This window comes from Channa argus, chromosome 5 (genome assembly GCF_033026475.1).
Source record: "Channa argus isolate prfri chromosome 5, Channa argus male v1.0, whole genome shotgun sequence".
NCBI lineage: Eukaryota > Metazoa > Chordata > Actinopteri > Anabantiformes > Channidae > Channa > Channa argus.
This window is the reverse complement of record NC_090201.1, coordinates 25,047,772-25,069,379: the sequence shown is the minus strand read 5'-3', so window position 1 is coordinate 25,069,379 and position 21,608 is coordinate 25,047,772. Positions and strand designations below refer to the sequence as shown.

Here is a 21,608-nt window from a genome sequence, read left to right as displayed (position 1 = left end):
TATGTGAGCTGGAACTAATAAGCAGAAGGTGCAAAGTAACTAAGTACATTTTGTGGTCACGTCACTAAATACGCACGTTACATGCCAGTTTTTTTGTCAACAGGAATGACAAAATTGTTGTAGCCCAGTGATAAATTTAAATATTTAAACTATATTAATAAGTGATTTAAATAGATAAATAAACAAAGTTTGTTAGATAAATAATTATTTAAAAATGCACAGATGAATAGGTAAAACTGGGTCAAATTGTATATTTTGTTATATTGGTTGTAAAATGTTTCTGATATAAAATGTTGAATTCATGGGTTAAAATGTTTAAAATGTTTCGTTGTATGTGGGATCTATTTGAGGCGATAACGTAGGATTTTATTTTGTTAACGGAAGTGAATGTGAACATACGCTGAGAACGTGATCAAGAGAGAGGGAGAGGATGTTAACGAGCTAACGAGTTAATTGGAAGGGAATAAGTTTGAAGCTGTACGCTAGTAACCTGTGGTAACAGTTTTAGTTGTCAGCTCGATAATCTGCAAGTGTATAGTTTTTTTTCTGATGGACTAAGTATTTCAACGAGAAATACGAAGTGTTTATCAGGAGAGGACCCGCTCATCAATTCGATGAGGAGTAGTAACAGCGTCGACTGAGGGAGGCAGCTAGTTAACCCAGCTAACCAAGCTAACCAAGCTAACCCAGCTACACGTGTCGTGTTGAACTGTTGCTGATTTGGAGGACAGAGACACCTTTGGACAGGCTCTACAGCTCTACAGACGTCTGAATCGGAGACAAGGATAGAAGGAGTCGCAGGATTGGTTGGATATATTGCTCACCTGTGAAAAAGGTATCACATTTTATTTTGTTTGTTGCTCTAGTTGGAGTGAAGCGGCCACTGAGTTTTTGGTCACAACGCCTCCGAGCACCGACTCAGGCCTGCAACTACTTTTTGGTTTTATTAATTAATTGAGTTTTTGATAAAAGGACAGTTAAACACCTGTGACTCAGGTTAAACAGCCTTGAAGGGTAAATGTATTTTTTTTTTTATTTTGATACTGTGCCATATATTTGACAATATATTTTATTTGGGAATAAGGAATGCAAACATTTTAAGTTATTATATATATTTATATATCTCTTTATTTTTACTTTTCAATTAAATAGGGATTTGAGTTTAAACTGTAACTGTTTGTGATGTTACTGCTTCAATAATTTCAGATAGTTCTAAAAAGGTTTCTTAAAGGGGAGTAAACTAGTGTATTCGAAGTTAGTTATTAATCTGCTATTACAGGTGAAACTCAAGACTATAAAAAATATTCAAGTAATTAAAATTGTGTTTAGAGCTAAGTAAAAGAAGTCAGGGCCCCTCATACACCTAAAAGAGAGTAGACGGGCTACACTGTGAATATAATCAATGGACTCACAAAAATGAATGAAGGACATTTCAGATGTGGAAAATTGATTTCAAATGAGACAGAGTTGCTATAATTACAGAAAGTTTATTTTTATTAAAACCAGAAGTAGAACAGTTTTTATGGGGAGAATGGTTGTGAAACAGATATATAAATGGCTCAGTCATAATTGTCACCATCGTCTTCATCGCTATCATCATTATCATCACCATCATCATCGTCATCATTTTTATCGTCATACCGTCATTTTTTTTATTATTACCATCATTATCATCATCATTACCATAGCGTTTCTTATTATTACCATCATCGTCATCATCATCATCATCATCATTTTTCTAATTATTACTATCATTGCCATCATCATCATCATCATCATTTTTCTTATTATTAACATTGTTGTCATTAGGAACCACTGGTAGTATCTTCAATGAAACTTGTGGCACCATATTAATGAAGAATGGAAACATCTTCTCAGTGAAAGTGTGTGTCAAGGTGTGTATGTGTCTGTTAGTATCAAGATCAGAGAATGACAGTTTTCCTCTGGTCCAGTCCAGATGAACTCTGATCCTCTGTAGCTTCTCCACCAGAAGAACAGACACGGAATGTGGTGAGAAAGCTCTGTATTTATCTTGCTTTAATGTTATTGCCCACAGTCCATGAAAGTCCGACTTTTTCTTCCTTTCCATGGAATCTGGTGCCACACCCAGAAACCAACATGTACTTTCTCCAACCTCAACATCCCAGTTGTGAGACCCTGAGTTGAAGCCCTCTGAGCCCAGGACAATGCAATAATTGAAAAACCTTTCTGGGTTGTCAGGAAGCTTCTGTTTCTGTTCAAATCTCACACTGGTCAAATCTTTAGATAAAACAAGTTGTGGATAAGCAGAGTTTGGATCCAGAATCACAGGATAGTAGGAGACCATTTCCTTCATCTTGTTCCAGATGTTGAAGGTCAGGTTGCCCAGGTGTTTGGCCACATCTATCAGAGCTCCAGGGACCAGCTGTGGATCCTCCAGCAGGGGGCGCTGCTGGACTCTTTCCACTGTAGCCTTGTAGTTCTGCAGGAACGAGACGTCTTCAGCTTCCAGCTTTTCCTCTGTGGCTCTGATTGTGTCTGAAAGAGCTGATATCTCACTGCTCAGAGCCTCAATCTTCTCCTTCATCATTTTACTCTTTTGCTCCTCCTCCTCCCTCAGAACAGTGATCCTGGCCTCCTCTTCCTCTCGTAGAAACTGATGAAGCTTTTCAAACTGCTCCTTGATCTGTTTCTCTGTGTGTTGAGCCTGAACTTTTCTATATTTTGCAGTTAGAACACAGTTTCCTTTAACTTGTTCAAAGAGTTTCAGTTTCTCCTGTAAATGCTTCAGTGATTTCCGGAGCTCCTCTTTGTGATCCTGTGCAGCTTCATTTACAGGTCGGAATTTGTGGCCTGTGTGTGTTTTGGAGTCTCGACAGACGACACACACTGGCTGCACATGGTCCAGACAGAAGAGTTTCAGTTTCTCAGAGTGCAGACTACAGAGATCCTCAGACCCTGCTGAAGATTTCTGATCTCCCTCCAGTAAAAAAGCCTCACACAGGTTCTTTAAATTACGATTAGAAGGTGGTTGGTTACTTTTGGAAACAGCATTACAAATGGGACACTCATTAGTCTGTTTCCCTCTCCACCATGTCTGAACACAGTCTTTACAGAAGCTGTGGCTGCATGTCAGAAGTACAGGATCATTAAAGATGTCCTGACAGACAGGACAAGTGAGATTATTCTCACATCCAGACGCCATTTTCTCTCTGCGTGAGGCTGAAAACACAACAAGCAGATCATTGAAACAGGAAGTCATTTTCAGTGTTTCCTAAGTTTCTACAGTTATTTACAGTTTGAGTCACAATCCTCTAAAAACTCACATCAGTAGTTCAGGTTGTGTTGTTAGTATTCCAGCTTTCTCATAAACCCTCTGTGAAGACTGAGGTTTTTGTTGGATGTTGAATCTGATCTGTCTCCGTCTTCTCTTAGTGAAATAATGGTTTCAGTTTCCTGGTTTGTCTCAGACTATTCAAAATAGGGTTGGGGCTTGGTCACCTGGTTTCTCCTAAATGATCACATGTTCAGCTGTGTATAAGGGTGTGGCCTATTCCACTGTGTTACTGTATTTACTTAGATGAACACTGGCAGTTTTGTTGAGGGCAGGCAAATACAAATTCAGCAGGATCTGAAGATCTCTGCAGTCTGCACTTTGAGAAACTGAAACTCTTCTGTCTGAACCATCAGCGACCAGTGTGTGTGATCTGCATTCAACAACACACACTGATTCAAACCCATCATTGAAGTTGTACAGGACCACAGAGAGGAGCTCCAGAATATGTTGAAGCTCTTATAAGAAAAACTGAAGCTCATTGAACAAGTTAAAGGAAACCGTGATCAAACAGCACAACACATAAACGTCCAGGTTTAGTGTCATATGCACAGACAGAAAGCATGTTTCATTGCACAATGAAATTCTTACTTTGCTGTCCACTCTAAATGTCATACAGTAAGTAAAATGAAAATAGCACGAAAAATAGAAATAAAATTAAAAAATACAAATAAGAGCAAAAAACAATAAGGGCAATAAAAAGTGAGGTAGTGCAGTTCTGAAAAAATGAGTGTGCAAATGCAAAATGTGATTTAATGTAAACGGTTGTGTTTTGTTGATGGTTGCAAACTCCTGACAGCTGTTTAGGAGTCTGATGGCCACTAAAAGAAAAAGAAAAAACAGGATCACTGCTCTAAAAGAGGAAGAAAAGCAAAAGAGTAAAATGATGAAGGAGAAGATTGAGGCTCTGAACAGTGAGATATCAGCTCTTTCAGACACAATCAGAGCCACAGAGGAAAAGCTGGAAGCTGAAGACGTCTCGTTCCTGCAGAACTACAAGGCTACAGTGGAAAGAGTCCAGCAGCGCCCCCTGCTGGAGGATCCACAGCTGGTCCCTGGAGCTCTGATAGATGTGGCCAAACACTTGGGCAACCTGACCTTCAACATCTGGAACAAGATGAAGGAGATAGTCAGACCTTATCATGTGAATCTTGAGGTTGCAACAGCAGTTTATTTTTCTGCCTGTTGAGTTGGAACAAGGTTTTACACCCTCCTGACGGACCCCTCCCCACTTTTCACCTGGCTTGGGACCAGATCCAACATGTACATGACACGTCTGGGTTTGGATGGTTTGCAAATTTGATTTGCATATTTCTCTGCGGTTAAATGTGCTAAAAAATGAATTATTGTAATTTTTGTGTTTTGTGATTCATTTACAACCATTTAATGGTATAAAAACAACAAAACGTAGTAGAAATACAAAAGTATGTTGGTGTTTCCAGACTTTTTCTTGCCATTGTATTTCTCTTTTCCTTCTTAAAGGTCCCTCCCAGTCATGTTTTAAGACTTTTCAAATTGCCCTGCTGTGAATAATAAACTGTGTCCACACACAGAAGGAAACATTGCAGTTTTAATCATACGAACTCTCTCTGCTCTTTGAGAAAGTTTGGATCTTTGTAAATATTGTGCATTTTTAAAGTGTAACTGCTCAAAGTTAGAGGTTAATTTCACAGTGACGTCTTTATCTCTTGTTGTATGTGAGCTGGAACTAATAACCAGAAGGTGCAAAGTAACTAAGTACATTTTGTGGTCACGTCACTAAACACGCACATTACATGCCAGTTTTTTTTTCAACAGGAATGATAAAATTGTGAATATAAGCAATGGACTCACAAAAATGAATGAATGACATTTCAGATGTGGAAAATTGATTTCAAATGAGACAGAGTTGCTATAATCACAGGAAGTTTATATTTATTAAAACCAGAAGTAGAACAGTTTTTATGGGGAGAATGGTTGTGAAACAGAGGATACAAAAAGCCAAAGCAATTATTTTTAGTTTTTTTACAATTTTTGAGCTTCCAGATCCCAAACATGGGCCAGTTCAAAAGCACTTTAACTATTTAAAGAAGCTGTCATACAAACATTGAAAAGCCAACAGTGCTTGATGAAAAAATGATTTAAACAAAATTAACCGATTAGAAAATCTATCACACATGACTAAAGTCTAAAATGCATTCAGCAACAAAACAAACTCTAGACATGGAAAAATGAACCTTTACAATTAGAGACAAAGTGAAAAGAATTGGATTCCCCCCATAGGGCGACATCAGAAAGGGACTTCTCTCCAGTCTTTGTCTCACACTGCAGGTCTTCAGGCAGGACGGCATTTGTGATGTGCAGAGTCTGGATCCAGATCCAGAGGAGCGCAGGGGACCACAGCCGTCATATTATCATATGTCATATGTTTTATTCATATAAGGTTGACAGACTAAATAAATCCAAAAGCAAAGGTGCTCAAATTTTAGAAATCAAAAGTTTGTTCAGCAAAGTTTGTTATACTGCTGACAACAAAGAAGTACTTATACTATGCCTGCAACTCATATATATTCTAAATACATGTGTCTGTTTGTACCTTTAACACAGCACATTTACTCATTAAATACTGTGACTTTTACTATGTGTGACCTACATTCTCCCTGCATCTTGACCCCTAACGTCACAATGTGCCCCTGTAAAACGTAGCGGTAAATTCACCTAATGAACTGAATAATCACGCGTTTATTGGTGGATTTCCCGCTGTGACCATCATCATCACATTCCGCATCACGATTGTAACAGATGAGTCCAAACTTAAAGCCACTGAGCTGCTGCTGCACAGATGAAGGTTGCTGATGTCTAAATGTCGCTCCTTTGTTTTGGGTGGAATATTTAGTTCTCATCATATACAAACAGCATTTTCTTATACCCAACAACATCAGACACAGCATGACATGATGCAGCATGACAAAGTGTCCACTCCGTGTAGCAACATCTGTCACCTGAGTAAATGCTCGTACTTAGATTGTGTGTGAACCCAACTACATAATTGACACTGACACACGTAACCTTTTTATCATATAAATAGCTCAATCATAATTGTCACCATTGTCATCATCGCTATCATCATTATCATCACCATCATCATCGTCATCATCATCATTTTTATCATCATTACCATCTTTTTTTATTATTACCATCATCGTCATCATCTTCATCATCATCATCGTTTTTCTAATTATTACTATCATCTTCATCATCATCATTTTCTACTTATTACCATTGTTATCATCAGGAACCACTGGTAGTATCTTCAGTGGAACTTGTTTTTCCTTATTATGAAATAATGGAAACATCTTCTCAGTGAAAGTGTGTGTGAAGGTGTGTATGTGTGTGTTAGTATCAAGATCAGAAAATGACAGTTTTCCTCTGGTCCAGTCCAGATGAACTCTGATCCTCTGTAGCTTCTCCACCAGAAGAACAGTCTGGTAATGTGTTGAGAAAGCTCTGTATTTATCTTCCTTTAATGTTATTGCGCACAGTCCAGACATAATCGGCTTTTTCTTCCTTTCCATGGAATCTGGTGCCACACCCAGAAACCATTTTGTATTTTCTCCAACCTCAACATCCCAGCTGTGAGACCCTGAGTTAAAGCCCTCTGAGCCCAGGACAATGCAATAATTGTCAAACCTTTCTGGGTTGTCAGGAAGCTTCTGTTTCTCTCCAACTCTCACACTGGTCAAATCTTCAGATAAAACAAAATGTGGATGAGCAGAGTTTGGATCCAGAATCACAGGATAGTAGGAGACCATTTCCTTCATCTTGTTCCAGATGTTGAAGGTCAGGTTGCCCAGGTGTTTGGCCACATCTATCAGAGCTCCAGGGACCAGCTGTGGATCCTCCAGCAGGGGGCGCTGCTGGACTCTTTCCACTGTAGCCTTGTAGTTCTGCAGGAACGAGACGTCTTCAGCTTCCAGCTTTTCCTCTGTGGCTCTGATTGTGTCTGAAAGAGCTGATATCTCACTGCTCAGAGCCTCAATCTTCTCCTTCATCATTTTACTCTTTTGCTCCTCCTCCTCCCTCAGAACAGTGATCCTGGCCTCCTCTTCCTCTTGTAGAAACTGATAAAGCTTTTCAAACTGCTCCTTGATTTGTTTCTCTGTGTGTTGAGCCTGAACTTTTATATATTTTGCAGTTTGATCACAGTTTCCTTTAACTTGTTCAAAGAGTTTCAGTTTCTCCTGTAAATGCTTCAGTGATTTCTGGAGCTCCTCTTTGTGATCCTGTGCAGCTTCATTTACAGGTCGGAATTTGTGGCCTGTGTGTGTTTTTGAGTTTTGACAGACGACACACACTGGCTGCACATGGTCCAGACAGAAGAGTTTCAGTTTCTCAGAGTGCAGACTGCAGAGATCCTCAGACCCTCTCTCCAGTAAAAAAGCCTCACACAGGTTCTTTAAATTACGATTAGAAGGTGGTTGGTTACTTTTGGAAACAGCATTACAAATGGGACACTCATTAGTCTGTTTCCCTCTCCACCATGTCTGAACACAGTCTTTACAGAAGCTGTGGCTGCATGTCAGAAGTACAGGATCATTAAAGATGTCCTGACAGACAGGACAAGTGAGATCATTCTCAGATCCAGATGCCATTTTCTCTCTGCGTGAGGCTGAAAACACAACAAGCAGATCATTGAAACAGGAAGTCATTTTCAGTGTTTCCTAAGTTTCTACAGTTATTTACAGTTTGATTCACAATCCTCTAAAAACTCACATCAGTAGTTCAGGTTGTGTTGTTAGTATTCCAGCTTTCTCATAAACCCTCTGTGAAGACTGAGGTTTTTGTTGGATGTTGAATCTGATCTGTCTCCGTTTTCTCTCAGTGAAATAATGGTTTCAGTTTCCTGGTTTGTCTCAGACTATTCAAAATGCGGTTGGGGCTTGGTCACCTGGTTTCTCCTAAATGATCACCTGTTCAGCTGTGTATAAGGGTGTGGCCTATTCCACTGTGTTACTGTATTTACTTAGATGAACACTGGCAGTTTTGTTGAGGGCAGGCAAATACAAATTCAGCAGGATCTGAAGATCTCTGCAGTCTGCACTTTGAGAAACTGAAACTCTTCAGTCTGAACCATCAGAGACCAGTGTGTGTGATCTGCATTCAACAACACACACTGATTCAAACCCATCATTGAAGTTGTACAGGACCACAGAGAGGAGCTCCAGAATATGTTGAAGCGCTTATAAGAAAAACTGAAGCTCATTGAACAAGTTAAAGGAAACTGTGATCAAACAGCACAACACATTAACGTCCAGGTCCAACACACAGAAACACAGAGTAAGGAGCAGTTTAGGACGTTTTGTCAGTTTCAAGATTCAAGATTCAAAGTGTTTATTGTCATATGCACAGACAGAAAGCATGTTTCATTGCACAATGAAATTCTTACTTTGCTGTCCACTCTAAATGTCATACAGTAAGTAAAATGAAAATAGCACGAAAAATAGAAATAAAATTAAATTAAAAAATAAAAATAAGAGCAAAAAAAATAAGAGCAATAAGGCAATAAAAAGTGAGGTAGTGCAGTTCTGAAAAAATGAGTCTGCAAATGCAAAATGTGATTTAATGTAAACAGTTGTGTTTTGTTCATGGTTGCAAACTCCTGTCAGCTGTTTAGGAGTCTGATGGCCACTAAAAGAAAAAGAAAAAACAGGATCACTGCTCTAAAAGAGGAAGAAAAGCAAAAGAGTAAAATGATGAAGGAGAAGATTGAGGCTGTGAGCAGTGAGATATCAGCTGTTTCAGACACAATCAGAGCCACAGAGGAAAAGCTGAGAGCGGAGGACGTCTCGTTCCTGCAGAACTACAAGGCTACAGTGGAAAGAGTCCAGCAGCGCCCCCTGCTGGAGGATCCACAGCTGGTCCCTGGAGCTCTGATAGATGTGGCCAAACACCTGGGCAACTTGACCTTCAACATCTGGAACAAGATGAAGGAGATAGTCAGACCTTATCATGTGAATCTTGAGGTCGCAACAGCAGTTTATTTTTCTGCCTGTTGAGTTGGAACAAGTTTTTACACCCTCCTGACGGACCCCTCCCCACTTTTCACCTGGCTTGGGACCAGATCCAACATGTACATGACACGTCTGGGTTTGGATGGTTTGCAAATTTGATTTGCATATTTCTCTGCGGTTAAATGTGCTAAAAAATGAATTATTGTAATTTTTGTGTTTTGTGATTCATTTACAACCATTTAATGGTATAAAAACAACAAAACGTAGTAGAAATACAAAAGTATGTTGGTGTTTCCAGACTTTTTCTTGCCATTGTATTTCTCTTTTCCTTCTTAAAGGTCCCTCCCAGTCATGTTTTAAGACTTTTCAAATTGCCCTGCTGTGAATAATAAACTGTGTCCACACACAGAAGGAAACATTGCAGTTTTAATCACACGAACTCTCTCTGCTCTTTGAGAAAGTTTGGATCTTTGTAAATATTGTGCATTTTTAAAGTGTTACTGCTCAAAGTTAGAGGTTAATTTCACAGTGACGTCTTTATCTCTTGTTGTATTTGAGCTGGAACTAATAAGCAGAAGGTGCAAAGTAACTAAGTACATTTTGTGGCAAGAGTTTTGTGGTACATTTACTTTGAGTATTTGCATTTTATGGTATTTCAGAGGTAAATGTTGTACAATTTATGTCACTAACCTACATTTATTTGTCTGCTTTGCGGATGCACATTCACAATATCAAATATAATCAACTAATCAGCTCTGATGCCTTGATATGGATCAAATCACCTGAAATTAGCTCAATTCCACAAAAAGTCACTAACAGAGATTTGTAATTTTTATTTTTTTCTGCTTTGTCTTTCAAAGTGAAAAATGAATGTTTTCAGGGGAAGGCAAGTGTGAAAGTTAGAGGGAAAGTTTCATATCCACCAAAATGGTTTAATGTTGGTTTTCACCCAGTTTGATAAATATGCTAATAGTCAATACAGATTGAGCTGTTTGTTGATTACCCACTGTGACCATCATCATCACAATCATCATCATCATTGACATAAAGGCCACTGAGCTTCACCTGGACAGATTCAAGTTACTGATGGACGAACATAATATTTACTTATCATACACAAACATCCATAACAGAAGTACATCATCAGTTATCATCCCCAACATATCATACCTAACATTTTTATTATACAAATGCCTCAATCACAATTGTTACCATCATCATCACCATCATCATTGTCATTTTTCTACTTATTACCATCGTTATCATCAGTCACGACACTAAACACGCACATCAAGGCCTTCGGGCACAGACACGCACCCGCACGCGCTTTGGTGCCAGTCGGTCAGCGGATATGGACACATCGGTCGCTTTGGGGTGGGGGGAACAAACGGTCACGTCACTAAACACGCACGTTACATGCCAGTTTTTTTTTTCAATTACAGGAATGACAAAATTGTGAATATAATCAATGGACTCACAAAAATGAATGAATGACATTTCAGATGTGGAAAATTGATTTCAAATGAGACAAAGTTGCTATAATTACAGGAAGTTCATATTTAATAAAACCAGAAGTAGAACAGTTTTTATGGGGAGAATGGTTGTGAAACAGAGGATACAAAAAGCCAAAGCAATTATATTTAGTTTTTTTACAATTTTTGAGCTTCCAGATCCCAAACATGGGCCAGTTCAAAAGCACTTTAACTATTTAAAGAAGCTGTCATACAAACATTGAAAAGCCAACAGTGCTTGATGAAAAAATGATTTAAACAGAATTAACCGATTATAAAATCTATCACACATGACTAAAGTCTAAAATGCATTCAGCAACAAAACAAACTCTAGACATGGAAAAATGAACCTTTACAATTAGAGACAAAGTGAAAAGAATTGGATTCCCCCCATAGGGCGACATCAGAAAGGGACTTCTCTCCAGTCTTTGTCTCACACTGCAGGTCTTCAGGCAGGACGGCATTTGTGATGTGCAGAGTCTGGATCCAGATCCAGAGGAGCGCAGGGGACCACAGCCGTCATATTATCATATGTCATATGTTTTATTCATATAAGGTTGACAGACTAAATAAATCCAAAAGCAAAGGTGCTCAAATTTTAGAAATCAAAAGTTTGTTCAGCAAAGTTTGTTATACTGCTGACAACAAAGAAGTACTTATACTATGCCTGCAACTCATATATATTCTAAATACATGTGTCTGTTTGTACCTTTAACACAGCACATTTACTCATTAAATACTGTGACTTTTACTATGTGTGACCTACATTCTCCCTGCATCTTGAACCCTAACGTAACAATGTGCCCCATTAAAACGTAGCGGTAAATTCAGCTAATTAACTGAATAATCACGCGTTTATTGGTGGATTTCCCGCTGTGACCATCATCATCACATTCCGCATCACGATTGTAAAAGATGAGTCCAAACTTAAAGCCACTGAGGTGCTGCTGCACAGATGAAGGTTGCTGATGTCTAAATGTCGCTCCTTTGTTTTGGGTGGAATATTTAGTTCTCATCATATACAAACAGCATTTTCTTATACCCAACAACATCAGACACAGCATGACATGATGCAGCATGACAAAGTGTCCACTCCGTGTAGCAACATCTGTCACCTGAGTAAATGCTCGTACTTAGATTGTGTGTGAACCCAACAACATAAGTGACACTGACACACGTAACCTTTTTATCATATAAATGGCTCAGTCATAATTGTCACCATCGTCTTCATCGCTATCATCATTATCATCACCATCATCATCGTCATCATCATCATTTTTATCATCATTACCATCGTTTTCATTATTATTACCATCATCATCATTACCATAGCGTTTCTTATTATTACCATCATTGTCATCATCTTCATGTTACAGGCCCCAAACTACAGTGACCTGTAGAAAGGTTATATACCCTGTTTCAGACAGGAAAAAGTAGAGACGGGAGACGTTAGTTGTGTCCGTTCAATCAGGCTGTTTCTGTCTTTATTAAACAAGCATATTTTATTCTCATTTGACTCTTCTGTTTTGCTTTTATAAACATTTTTCTCTATTTCACAACAACTCAATTTAACATGTTTCCATTAACATACATTGTGATTTCCATGTCACAGGTTAATATACTGTAACTTACAAGCAGAGTCTGGAAATACAGTGCAGTACCACTATAGATTGCATTAACAATACTTACTTTGTGTCTGCTATACTAGCTCTCACTACACACTACCTCAGTAATCCTGTTACTAGTTAAATTCAGCCTATTGATCAATTTTTATGTTTTACACATTTGCAAACATTTCAACAACATAGTACACAAAATAACCCACTGGAACTCTGTGCTGAAAACAATACAGAACAGGAAAAATTCGTTATACAACCCATATTCCTCACTCTCGGTCTCACATTCAACTTAATTACACATGAATTATATTTCTACAAATGTCCAGGAGTCTTTAGTCCACACAGAGACACTCACAATAAAACCGCCATTTGTATCGTGTTCACACGCGGAAGCTAGCAAAACTTTACTTCGACAAACAACTAATTTTAGGCTTTAAACGCTGCTCAAATGTGTGTTTATCTCCTCAAACGTAACCGGAGTTGCCTCAAAAAGACCTTAGACATCCTATGGAGTATGTTGTGATTAAAATACACATGCTACTAACCTGTTTCAGACAGGAAAAAGTAGAGACGGGAGACGTTAGTTGTGTCCGTTCAATCAGGCTGTTTCTGTCTGAGAAGCAGAGGCCTGAAGGCTACGTTCAACTAGCGCTCATTTTGGTGAATACTCCACCTAGTGGCGTAACTTGACAATTACAATGAAAAGCTTGAAACTTAAAACCTTGGTAAATGTTCAGAAATTTAGCCTCTCTGCACCAAAATACAAAAAAACACATAATCCGAATCAACAATTGTGACCAACCATTGGTGGGTGTCACATTCATCATCGTCATCATCATCATTTTTATCATCATTGCCAAATTTTTTTTATTATTACCATCATCGTCATCATCTTCATCATCATCATCGTTTTTCTAATTATTACTATCATTGCCATCATCTTCATCATCATCATTTTTCTTATTATTACCATTGTTATCATCAGGAACCACTGGTAGTATCTTCAATGAAACTTGTGGCACCATATTAATAAAGAATGGAAACATCTTCTCAGTGAAAGTGTGTATGAAGGTGTGTATGTGTCTGTTAGTATCAAGATCAGAGAATGACAGTTTTCCTCTGGTCCAGTCCAGATGAACTCTGATCCTATGTAGCTTCTCCACCAGAAGAACAGGCGCAGAATGTGGTGAGAAAGCTCTGTATTTACGTTCCATTAATGTTATTGCGCACAGTCCAGACATGATCGGCTTTTTCTTCCTTTCCATGGAATCTGGTGCCACACCCAGAAACCATTTTGTATTTTCTCCAACCTCAACATCCCAGCTGTGAGACCCTGAGTTAAAGCCCTCTGAGCCCAGGACAATGCCATAATTCAAAAACCTCTCTGGGTTGTCAGGAAGCTTCTGTTTCTCTCCAACTCTCACACTGGTCAAAGCTTCAGATAAAACTAGTTGTGGATGAGCAGAGTTTGGATCCAGAATCACAGGATAGTAGGAGACCATTTCCTTCATCTTGTTCCAGATGTTGAAGGTCAGGTTGCCCAGGTGTTTGGCCACATCTATCAGAGCTCCAGGGACCAGCTGTGGATCCTCCAGCAGGGGGCGCTGCTGGACTCTTTCCACTGTAGCCTTGTAGTTCTGCAGGAACGAGACGTCTTCAGCTTCCAGCTTTTCCTCTGTGGCTCTGATTGTGTCTGAAAGAGCTGATATCTCACTGCTCAGAGCCTCAATCTTCTCCTTCATCATTTTACTCTTTTGCTCCTCCTCCTCCCTCAGAACAGTGATCCTGGCCTCCTCTTCCTCTCGTAGAAACTGATGAAGCTTTTCAAACTGCTCCTTGATCTGTTTCTCTGTGTGTTGAGCCTGAACTTTTCTATATTTTGCAGTTAGAACACAGTTTCCTTTAACTTGTTCAAAGAGTTTCAGTTTCTCCTGTAAATGCTTCAGTGATTTCCGGAGCTCCTCTTTGTGATCCTGTGCAGCTTCGTTTACAGGTTGGAATTTGTGGCCTGTGTGTGTTTTTGAGTCTCGACAGATGACACACACTGGCTGCACATGGTCCAGACAGAAAAGTTTCAGTTTCTCAGAGTGCAGACTGCAGAGATCCTCAGACCCTGCTGAAGATTTCTGATCTCTCTCCAGTAAAAAAGCCTCACACAGGTTCTTTAAATTACGATTAGAAGGTGGTTGGTTACTTTTGGAAACAGCATTACAAATGGGACACTCATTAGTCTGTTTCCCTCTCCACCATGTCTGAACACAGTCTTTACAGAAGCTGTGGCTGCATGTCAGAAGTACAGGATCATTAAAGATGTCCTGACAGACAGGACAAGTGAGATTATTCTCACATCCAGATGCCATTTTCTCTCTGCGTGAGGCTGAAAACACAACAAGCAGAACATTGAAACAGGAAGTCATTTTCAGTGTTTCCTAAGTTTCTACAGTTATTTACAGTTTGATTCACAATCCTCTAAAAACTCACATCAGTAGTTCAGGTTGTGTTGTTAGTATTCCAGCTTTCTCATAAACCCTCTGTGAAGACTGAGGATTTTTTTGGATGTGGAATCTGATCTGTCTCCGTCTTCTCTTAGTGAAATAATGGTTTCAGTTTCCTGGTTTGTCTCAGACTATTCAAAATGCGGTTGGGGCTTGGTCACCTGGTTTCTCCTAAATGATCACATGTTCAGCTGTGTATAAGGGTGTGGCCTATTCCACTGTGTTACTGTATTTACTTAGATGAACACTGGCAGTTTTGTTGAGGGCAGGCAAATACAAATTCAGCAGGATCTGAAGATCTCTGCAGTCTGCACTTTGAGAAACTGAAACTATTCTGTCTGAACCATCAGCGACCAGTGTGTGTGATCTGCATTCAAAAACACACACTGATTCAAACCCATCATTGAAGTTGTACAGGACCACAGAGAGAAGCTCCAGAAAATATTGAAGCTCTTATAAGAAAAACTGAAGCTCATTGAACAAGTTAAAGGAAACTGTGATCAAACAGCACAACACGTTAACGTCCAGGTCCAACACACAGAAACACAGATTAAGGAGCAGTTTAGGACGTTTTGTCAGTTTCAAGATTCAAGATTCAAAGTGTTTATTGTCATATGCACAGACAGAAAGCATGTTTCATTGCACAATGAAATTCTTACTTTGCTGTCCACTCTAAATGTCATACAGTAAGTAAAATGAAAATAGCACGAAAAATAGAAATAAAATAAAATACAAATAAAATTAAAAAAATAAAAATAATTATAAGAGCAAAAAAAAAAAAAATAAGAGCAATAAGGCAATAAAAAGTGAGGTAGTGCAGTTCTGAAAAAATTAGTCTGCAAATGCAAAATGTGATTTAATGTAAACGGTTCTGTTTTGTTCATGGTTGCAAACTCCTGTCAGCTGTTTAGGAGTCTGATGGCCACTAAAAGAAAAAGAAAAAACAGGATCACTGCTCTAAAAGAGGAAGAAAAGCAAAAGAGTAAAATGATGAAGGAGAAGATTGAGGCTGTGAGCAGTGAGATATCAGCTGTTTCAGACACAATCAGAGCCACAGAGGAAAAGCTGAGAGCGGAGGACGTCTCGTTCCTGCAGAACTACAAGGCTACAGTGGAAAGAGTCCAGCAGCGCCCCCTGCTGGAGGATCCACAGCTGGTCCCTGGAGCTCTGATAGATGTGGCCAAACACCTGGGCAACTTGACCTTCAACATCTGGAACAAGATGAAGGAGATAGTCAGACCTTATCATGTGAATCTTGAGGTCGCAACAGCAGTTTATTTTTCTGCCTGTTGAGTTGGAACAAGTTTTTACACCCTCCTGACGGACCCCTCCCCACTTTTCACCTGGCTTGGGACCAGATCCAACATGTACATGACACGTCTGGGTTTGGATGGTTTGCAAATTTGATTTGCATATTTCTCTGCGGTTAAATGTGCTAAAAAATGAATTATTGTAATTTTTGTGTTTTGTGATTCATTTACAACCATTTAATGGTATAAAAACAACAAAACGTAGTAGAAATACAAAAGTATGTTGGTGTTTCCAGACTTTTTCTTGCCATTGTATTTCTCTTTTCCTTCTTAAAGGTCCCTCCCAGTCATGTTTTAAGACTTTTCAAATTGCCCTGCTGTGAATAATAAACTGTGTCCACACACAGAAGGAAACATTGCAGTTTTAATCACACGAACTCTCTCTGCTCTTTGAGAAAGTTTGGATCTTTGTAAATATTGTGCATTTTTAAAGTGTTACTGCTCAAAGTTAGAGGTTAATTTCACAGTGACGTCTTTATCTCTTGTTGTATTTGAGCTGGAACTAATAAGCAGAAGGTGCAAAGTAACTAAGTACATTTTGTGGCAACAGTTTTGTGGTACATTTACTTTGAGTATTTGCATTTTATGGTATTTCAGAGGTAAATGTTGTACAATTTATGTCACTAACCTACATTTATTTGTTTGCTTTGCGGATGCACATTCACAATATCAAATATAATCAACTAATCAGCTCTGATGCCTTGATATGGTTCAAATCACCTGAAATTAGCTCCATTTATACCAGATGTGCAGTTTTTGTTCCACAAAAAGTCACTAACAGAGATTTGCAATACTTTTTCATTATTTTTTATTTTTTTCTGCTTTGTCTTTCAAAGTGAAAAATGGATGTTTTAGTGTTGGTGTTCACCCAGTTTGATAAATATGCTAATAGTCAATACAGATTGAGCTGTTTGTTGATTACCCACTGTGACCATCATCATCATCATTGACATAAAGGCCACTGAGCTTCACCTGGACAGATTCAAGTTACTGATGGACGAACATAATATTTACTTATCATACACAAACATCCATAACAGAAGTACATCATCAGTTATCATCCCCAACATATCATACCTAACATTTTTATTATACAAATGCCTCAATCACAATTGTTACCATCATCATCACCATCATCATTGTCATTTTTCTACTTATTACCATCGTTATCATCAGTCACGACACTAAACACGCACGTTACATGCCAGTTTTTATTTTCAACAGGAATGACAAAATTGTGAATATAATCAATGGACTCACAAAAACGAATGAATGACATTTCAGATGTGGAAAATTGATTTCAAATGAGACAGAGTTGCTATAATCACAGGAAGTTCATATTTAATAAAACCAGAAGTAGAACAGTTTTTATGGGGAGAATGGTTGTGAAACAGAGGATACAAAAAGCCAAAGCAATTATATTTAGTTTTTTTACAATTTTTGAGCTTCCAGATCCCAAACATGGGCCAGTTCAAAAGCACTTTAACTATTTAAAGAAGCTGTCATACAAACATTGAAAAGCCAACAGTGCTTGATGAAAAAATGATTTAAACAGAATTAACCGATTATAAAATCTATCACACATGACTAAAGTCTAAAATGCATTCAGCAACAAAACAAACTCTAGACATGGAAAAATGAACCTTTACAATTAGAGACAAAGTGAAAAGAATTGGATTCCCCCCATAGGGCGACATCAGAAAGGGACTTCTCTCCAGTCTTTGTCTCACACTGCAGGTCTTCAGGCAGGACGGCATTTGTGATGTGCAGAGTCTGGATCCAGATCCAGAGGAGCGCAGGGGACCACAGCCGTCATATTATCATATGTCATATGTTTTATTCATATAAGGTTGACAGACTAAATAAATCCAAAAGCAAAGGTGCTCAAATTTTAGAAATCAAAAGTTTGTTCAGCAAAGTTTGTTATACTGCTGACAACAAAGAAGTACTTATACTATGCCTGCAACTCATATATATTCTAAATACATGTGTCTGTTTGTACCTTTAACACAGCACATTTACTCATTAAATACTGTGACTTTTACTATGTGTGACCTACATTCTCCCTGCATCTTGACCCCTAACGTCACAATGTGCCCCTGTAAAACGTAGCGGTAAATTCACCTAATGAACTGAATAATCACGCGTTTATTGGTGGATTTCCCGCTGTGACCATCATCATCACATTCCGCATCACGATTGTAACAGATGAGTCCAAACTTAAAGCCACTGAGCTGCTGCTGCACAGATGAAGGTTGCTGATGTCTAAATGTCGCTCCTTTGTTTTGGGTGGAATATTTAGTTCTCATCATATACAAACAGCATTTTCTTATACCCAACAACATCAGACACAGCATGACATGATGCAGCATGACAAAGTGTCCACTCCGTGTAGCAACATCTGTCACCTGAGTAAATGCTCGTACTTAGATTGTGTGTGAACCCAACTACATAATTGACACTGACACACGTAACCTTTTTATCATATAAATAGCTCAATCATAATTGTCACCATTGTCATCATCGCTATCATCATTATCATCACCATCATCATCGTCATCATCATCATTTTTCTTATTATTACCATTGTTATCATCAGGAACCACTGGTAGTATCTTCAATGAAACGTGTGGCACCATATTAATGAAGAATGGAAACATCTTCTCAGTGAAAGTGTGTGTGAAGGTGTATATGTGTCTGTTAGTATCAAGATTAGAGAATGACAGTTTTCCTCTGGTCCAGTCCAGATGAACTCTGATCCTATGTAGCTTCTCCACCAGAAGAACAGGCGCAGAATGTGGTGAGAAAGCTCTGTATTTACGTTCCATTAATGTTATTGCGCACAGTCCAGACATGATCGGCTTTTTCTTCCTTTCCATGGAATCTGGTGCCACACCCAGAAACCATTTTGTATTTTCTCCAACCTCAACATCCCAGCTGTGAGACCCTGAGTTAAAGCCCTCTGAGCCCAGGACAATGCCATAATTCAAAAACCTCTCTGGGTTGTCAGGAAGCTTCTGTTTCTCTCCAACTCTCACACTGGTCAAAGCTTCAGATAAAACTAGTTGTGGATGAGCAGAGTTTGGATCCAGAATCACAGGATAGTAGGAGACCATTTCCTTCATCTTGTTCCAGATGTTGAAGGTCAGGTTGCCCAGGTGTTTGGCCACATCTATCAGAGCTCCAGGGACCAGCTGTGGATCCTCCAGCAGGGGGCGCTGCTGGACTCTTTCCACTGTAGCCTTGTAGTTCTGCAGGAACGAGACGTCTTCAGCTTCCAGCTTTTCCTCTGTGGCTCTGATTGTGTCTGAAAGAGCTGATATCTCACTGCTCAGAGCCTCAATCTTCTCCTTCATCATTTTACTCTTTTGCTCCTCCTCCTCCCTCAGAACATTGATCTTGGCCTCCTCTTCCTCTCGTAGAAACTGATAAAGCTTTTCAAACTGCTCCTTCATCTGTTTCTCTGCGTGTTGAGCCTGAACTTTAATATATTTTCCAGTTTGATCACTGTTTCCTTTAACTTGTTCAAAGAGTTTCAGTTTCTCCTGTAAAGGCTTCAATGATTTCTGGAGCTCCTCTTTGTGATCCTGTGCAGCTTCATTTACAGGTCGGAATTTGTGGCCTGTGTGTGTTTTTGAGTCTTGACAGACGACACACACTGGCTGCACATGGTCCAGACAGAAGAGTTTCAGTTTCTCAGAGTGCAGACTGCAGAGATCCTCAGACCCTCCCTCCAGTAAAAAAGCCTCACACAGGTTCTTTAAATTACGATTAGAAGGTGGTTGGTTACTTTTGGAAACAGCATTACAAATGGGACACTCATTAGTCTGTTTCCCTCTCCACCATGTCTGAACACAGTCTTTACAGAAGCTGTGGCTGCATGTCAGAAGTACAGGATCATTAAAGATGTCCTGACAGACAGGACAAGTGAGATCATTCTCAGATCCAGATGCCATTTTCTCTCTGCGTGAGGCTGAAAACACAACAAGCAGATCATTGAAACAGGAAGTCATTTTCAGTGTTTCCTAAGTTTCTACAGTTATTTACAGTTTGAGTCACAATCCTCTAAAAACTCACATCAGTAGTTCAGGTTGTGTTGTTAGTATTCCAGCTTTCTCATAAACCCTCTGTGAAGACTGAGGTTTTTGTTGGATGTTGAATCTGATCTGTCTCCGTTTTCTCTCAGTGAAATAATGGTTTCAGTTTCCTGGTTTGTCTCAGACTATTCAAAATGCGGTTGGGGCTTGGTCACCTGGTTTCTCCTAAATGATCACCTGTTCAGCTGTGTATAAGGGTGTGGCCTATTCCACTGTGTTACTGTATTTACTTAGATGAACACTGGCAGTTTTGTTGAGGGCAGGCAAATACAAATTCAGCAGGACCTGAAGATCTCTGCAGTCTGCACTTTGAGAAACGGAAAAACTGAAGCTCATTGAACAAGTTAAAGGAAACTGTGATCAAACAGCACAACACATTAACGTCCAGGTCCAACACACAGAAACACAGATTAAGGAGCAGTTTAGGACGTTTTGTCAGTTTCAAGATTCAAGATTCAAAGTGTTTATTGTCATATGCACAGACAGAAAGCATGTTTCATTGCACAATGAAATTCTTACTTTGCTGTCCACTCTAAATGTCATACAGTAAGTAAAATGAAAATAGCACGAAAAATAGAAATAAAATTAAATTAAAAAATAAAAATAAGAGCAAAAAAAATAAGAGCAATAAGGCAATAAAAAGTGAGGTAGTGCAGTTCTGAAAAAATGAGTCTGCAAATGCAAAATGTGATTTAATGTAAACAGTTGTGTTTTGTTCATGGTTGCAAACTCCTGTCAGCTGTTTAGGAGTCTGATGGCCACTAAAAGAAAAAAAAAAAAACAGGATCACTGCTCTAAAAGAGGAAGAAAAGCAAAAGAGTAAAATGATGAAGGAGAAGATTGAGGCTCTGAGCAGTGAGATATCAGCTGTTTCAGACACAATCAGAGCCACAGAGGAAAAGCTGAGAGCGGAGGACGTCTCGTTCCTGCAGAACTACAAGGCTACAGTGGAAAGAGTCCAGCAGCGCCCCCTGCTGGAGGATCCACAGCTGGTCCCTGGAGCTCTGATAGATGTGGACAAACACTTGGGCAACCTGACCTTCAACATCTGGAACAAGATGAAGGAGATAGTCAGACCTTATCATGTGAATCTTGAGGTCGCAACAGCAGTTTATTTTTCTGCCTGTTGAGTTGGAACAAGTTTTTACACCCTCCTGACGGACCCCTAGCCACTTTTCACCTGGCTTGGGACCAGATCCAACATGTACATGACACGTCTGGGTTTGGATGGTTTGCAAATTTGATTTGCATATTTCTCTGCGGTTAAATGTGC

General features: G+C 39.1%; 4 protein-coding genes across 4 annotated transcripts; all 4 read right to left on the bottom strand.

Annotated features, from left to right (window-relative positions):
- Nucleotides 1-1,467: 1,467 nt before the first annotated feature.
- On the bottom strand, nucleotides 1,468-3,455 carry LOC137127935 (nuclear factor 7, ovary-like). Its single transcript, XM_067505508.1, has 2 exons — nucleotides 3,306-3,455; nucleotides 1,468-3,201 (listed from the first exon to the last, which is right to left on the bottom strand). The coding sequence occupies exon 2, from the start codon at nucleotides 3,182-3,184 to the stop codon at nucleotides 1,739-1,741; it is 1,446 nt and encodes a 481-aa protein (XP_067361609.1). The 5' UTR covers nucleotides 3,185-3,201; nucleotides 3,306-3,455; the 3' UTR covers nucleotides 1,468-1,738.
- Nucleotides 3,456-6,420: 2,965 nt separating this feature from the next.
- LOC137127936 (nuclear factor 7, ovary-like) lies at nucleotides 6,421-8,225 on the bottom strand. Its single transcript, XM_067505509.1, has 2 exons — nucleotides 8,066-8,225; nucleotides 6,421-7,961 (listed from the first exon to the last, which is right to left on the bottom strand). Exon 2 carries the CDS (start codon nucleotides 7,942-7,944, stop codon nucleotides 6,562-6,564), a length of 1,383 nt encoding a protein of 460 aa, XP_067361610.1. The 5' UTR covers nucleotides 7,945-7,961; nucleotides 8,066-8,225; the 3' UTR covers nucleotides 6,421-6,561.
- A 1,896-nt stretch (nucleotides 8,226-10,121) lies between these two features.
- LOC137127559 (nuclear factor 7, ovary-like) lies at nucleotides 10,122-15,073 on the bottom strand. Its single transcript, XM_067504682.1, has 2 exons — nucleotides 14,915-15,073; nucleotides 10,122-14,810 (listed from the first exon to the last, which is right to left on the bottom strand). The coding sequence occupies exon 2, from the start codon at nucleotides 14,791-14,793 to the stop codon at nucleotides 13,348-13,350; it is 1,446 nt and encodes a 481-aa protein (XP_067360783.1). The 5' UTR covers nucleotides 14,794-14,810; nucleotides 14,915-15,073; the 3' UTR covers nucleotides 10,122-13,347.
- A 442-nt stretch (nucleotides 15,074-15,515) lies between these two features.
- Nucleotides 15,516-20,679, bottom strand: LOC137127558 (nuclear factor 7, ovary-like). The gene is made up of 2 exons (XM_067504681.1): nucleotides 20,316-20,679; nucleotides 15,516-20,211 (listed from the first exon to the last, which is right to left on the bottom strand). The coding sequence occupies exon 2, from the start codon at nucleotides 20,192-20,194 to the stop codon at nucleotides 18,734-18,736; it is 1,461 nt and encodes a 486-aa protein (XP_067360782.1). The 5' UTR covers nucleotides 20,195-20,211; nucleotides 20,316-20,679; the 3' UTR covers nucleotides 15,516-18,733.
- Between the last annotated feature and the right edge of the window lie 929 nt (nucleotides 20,680-21,608).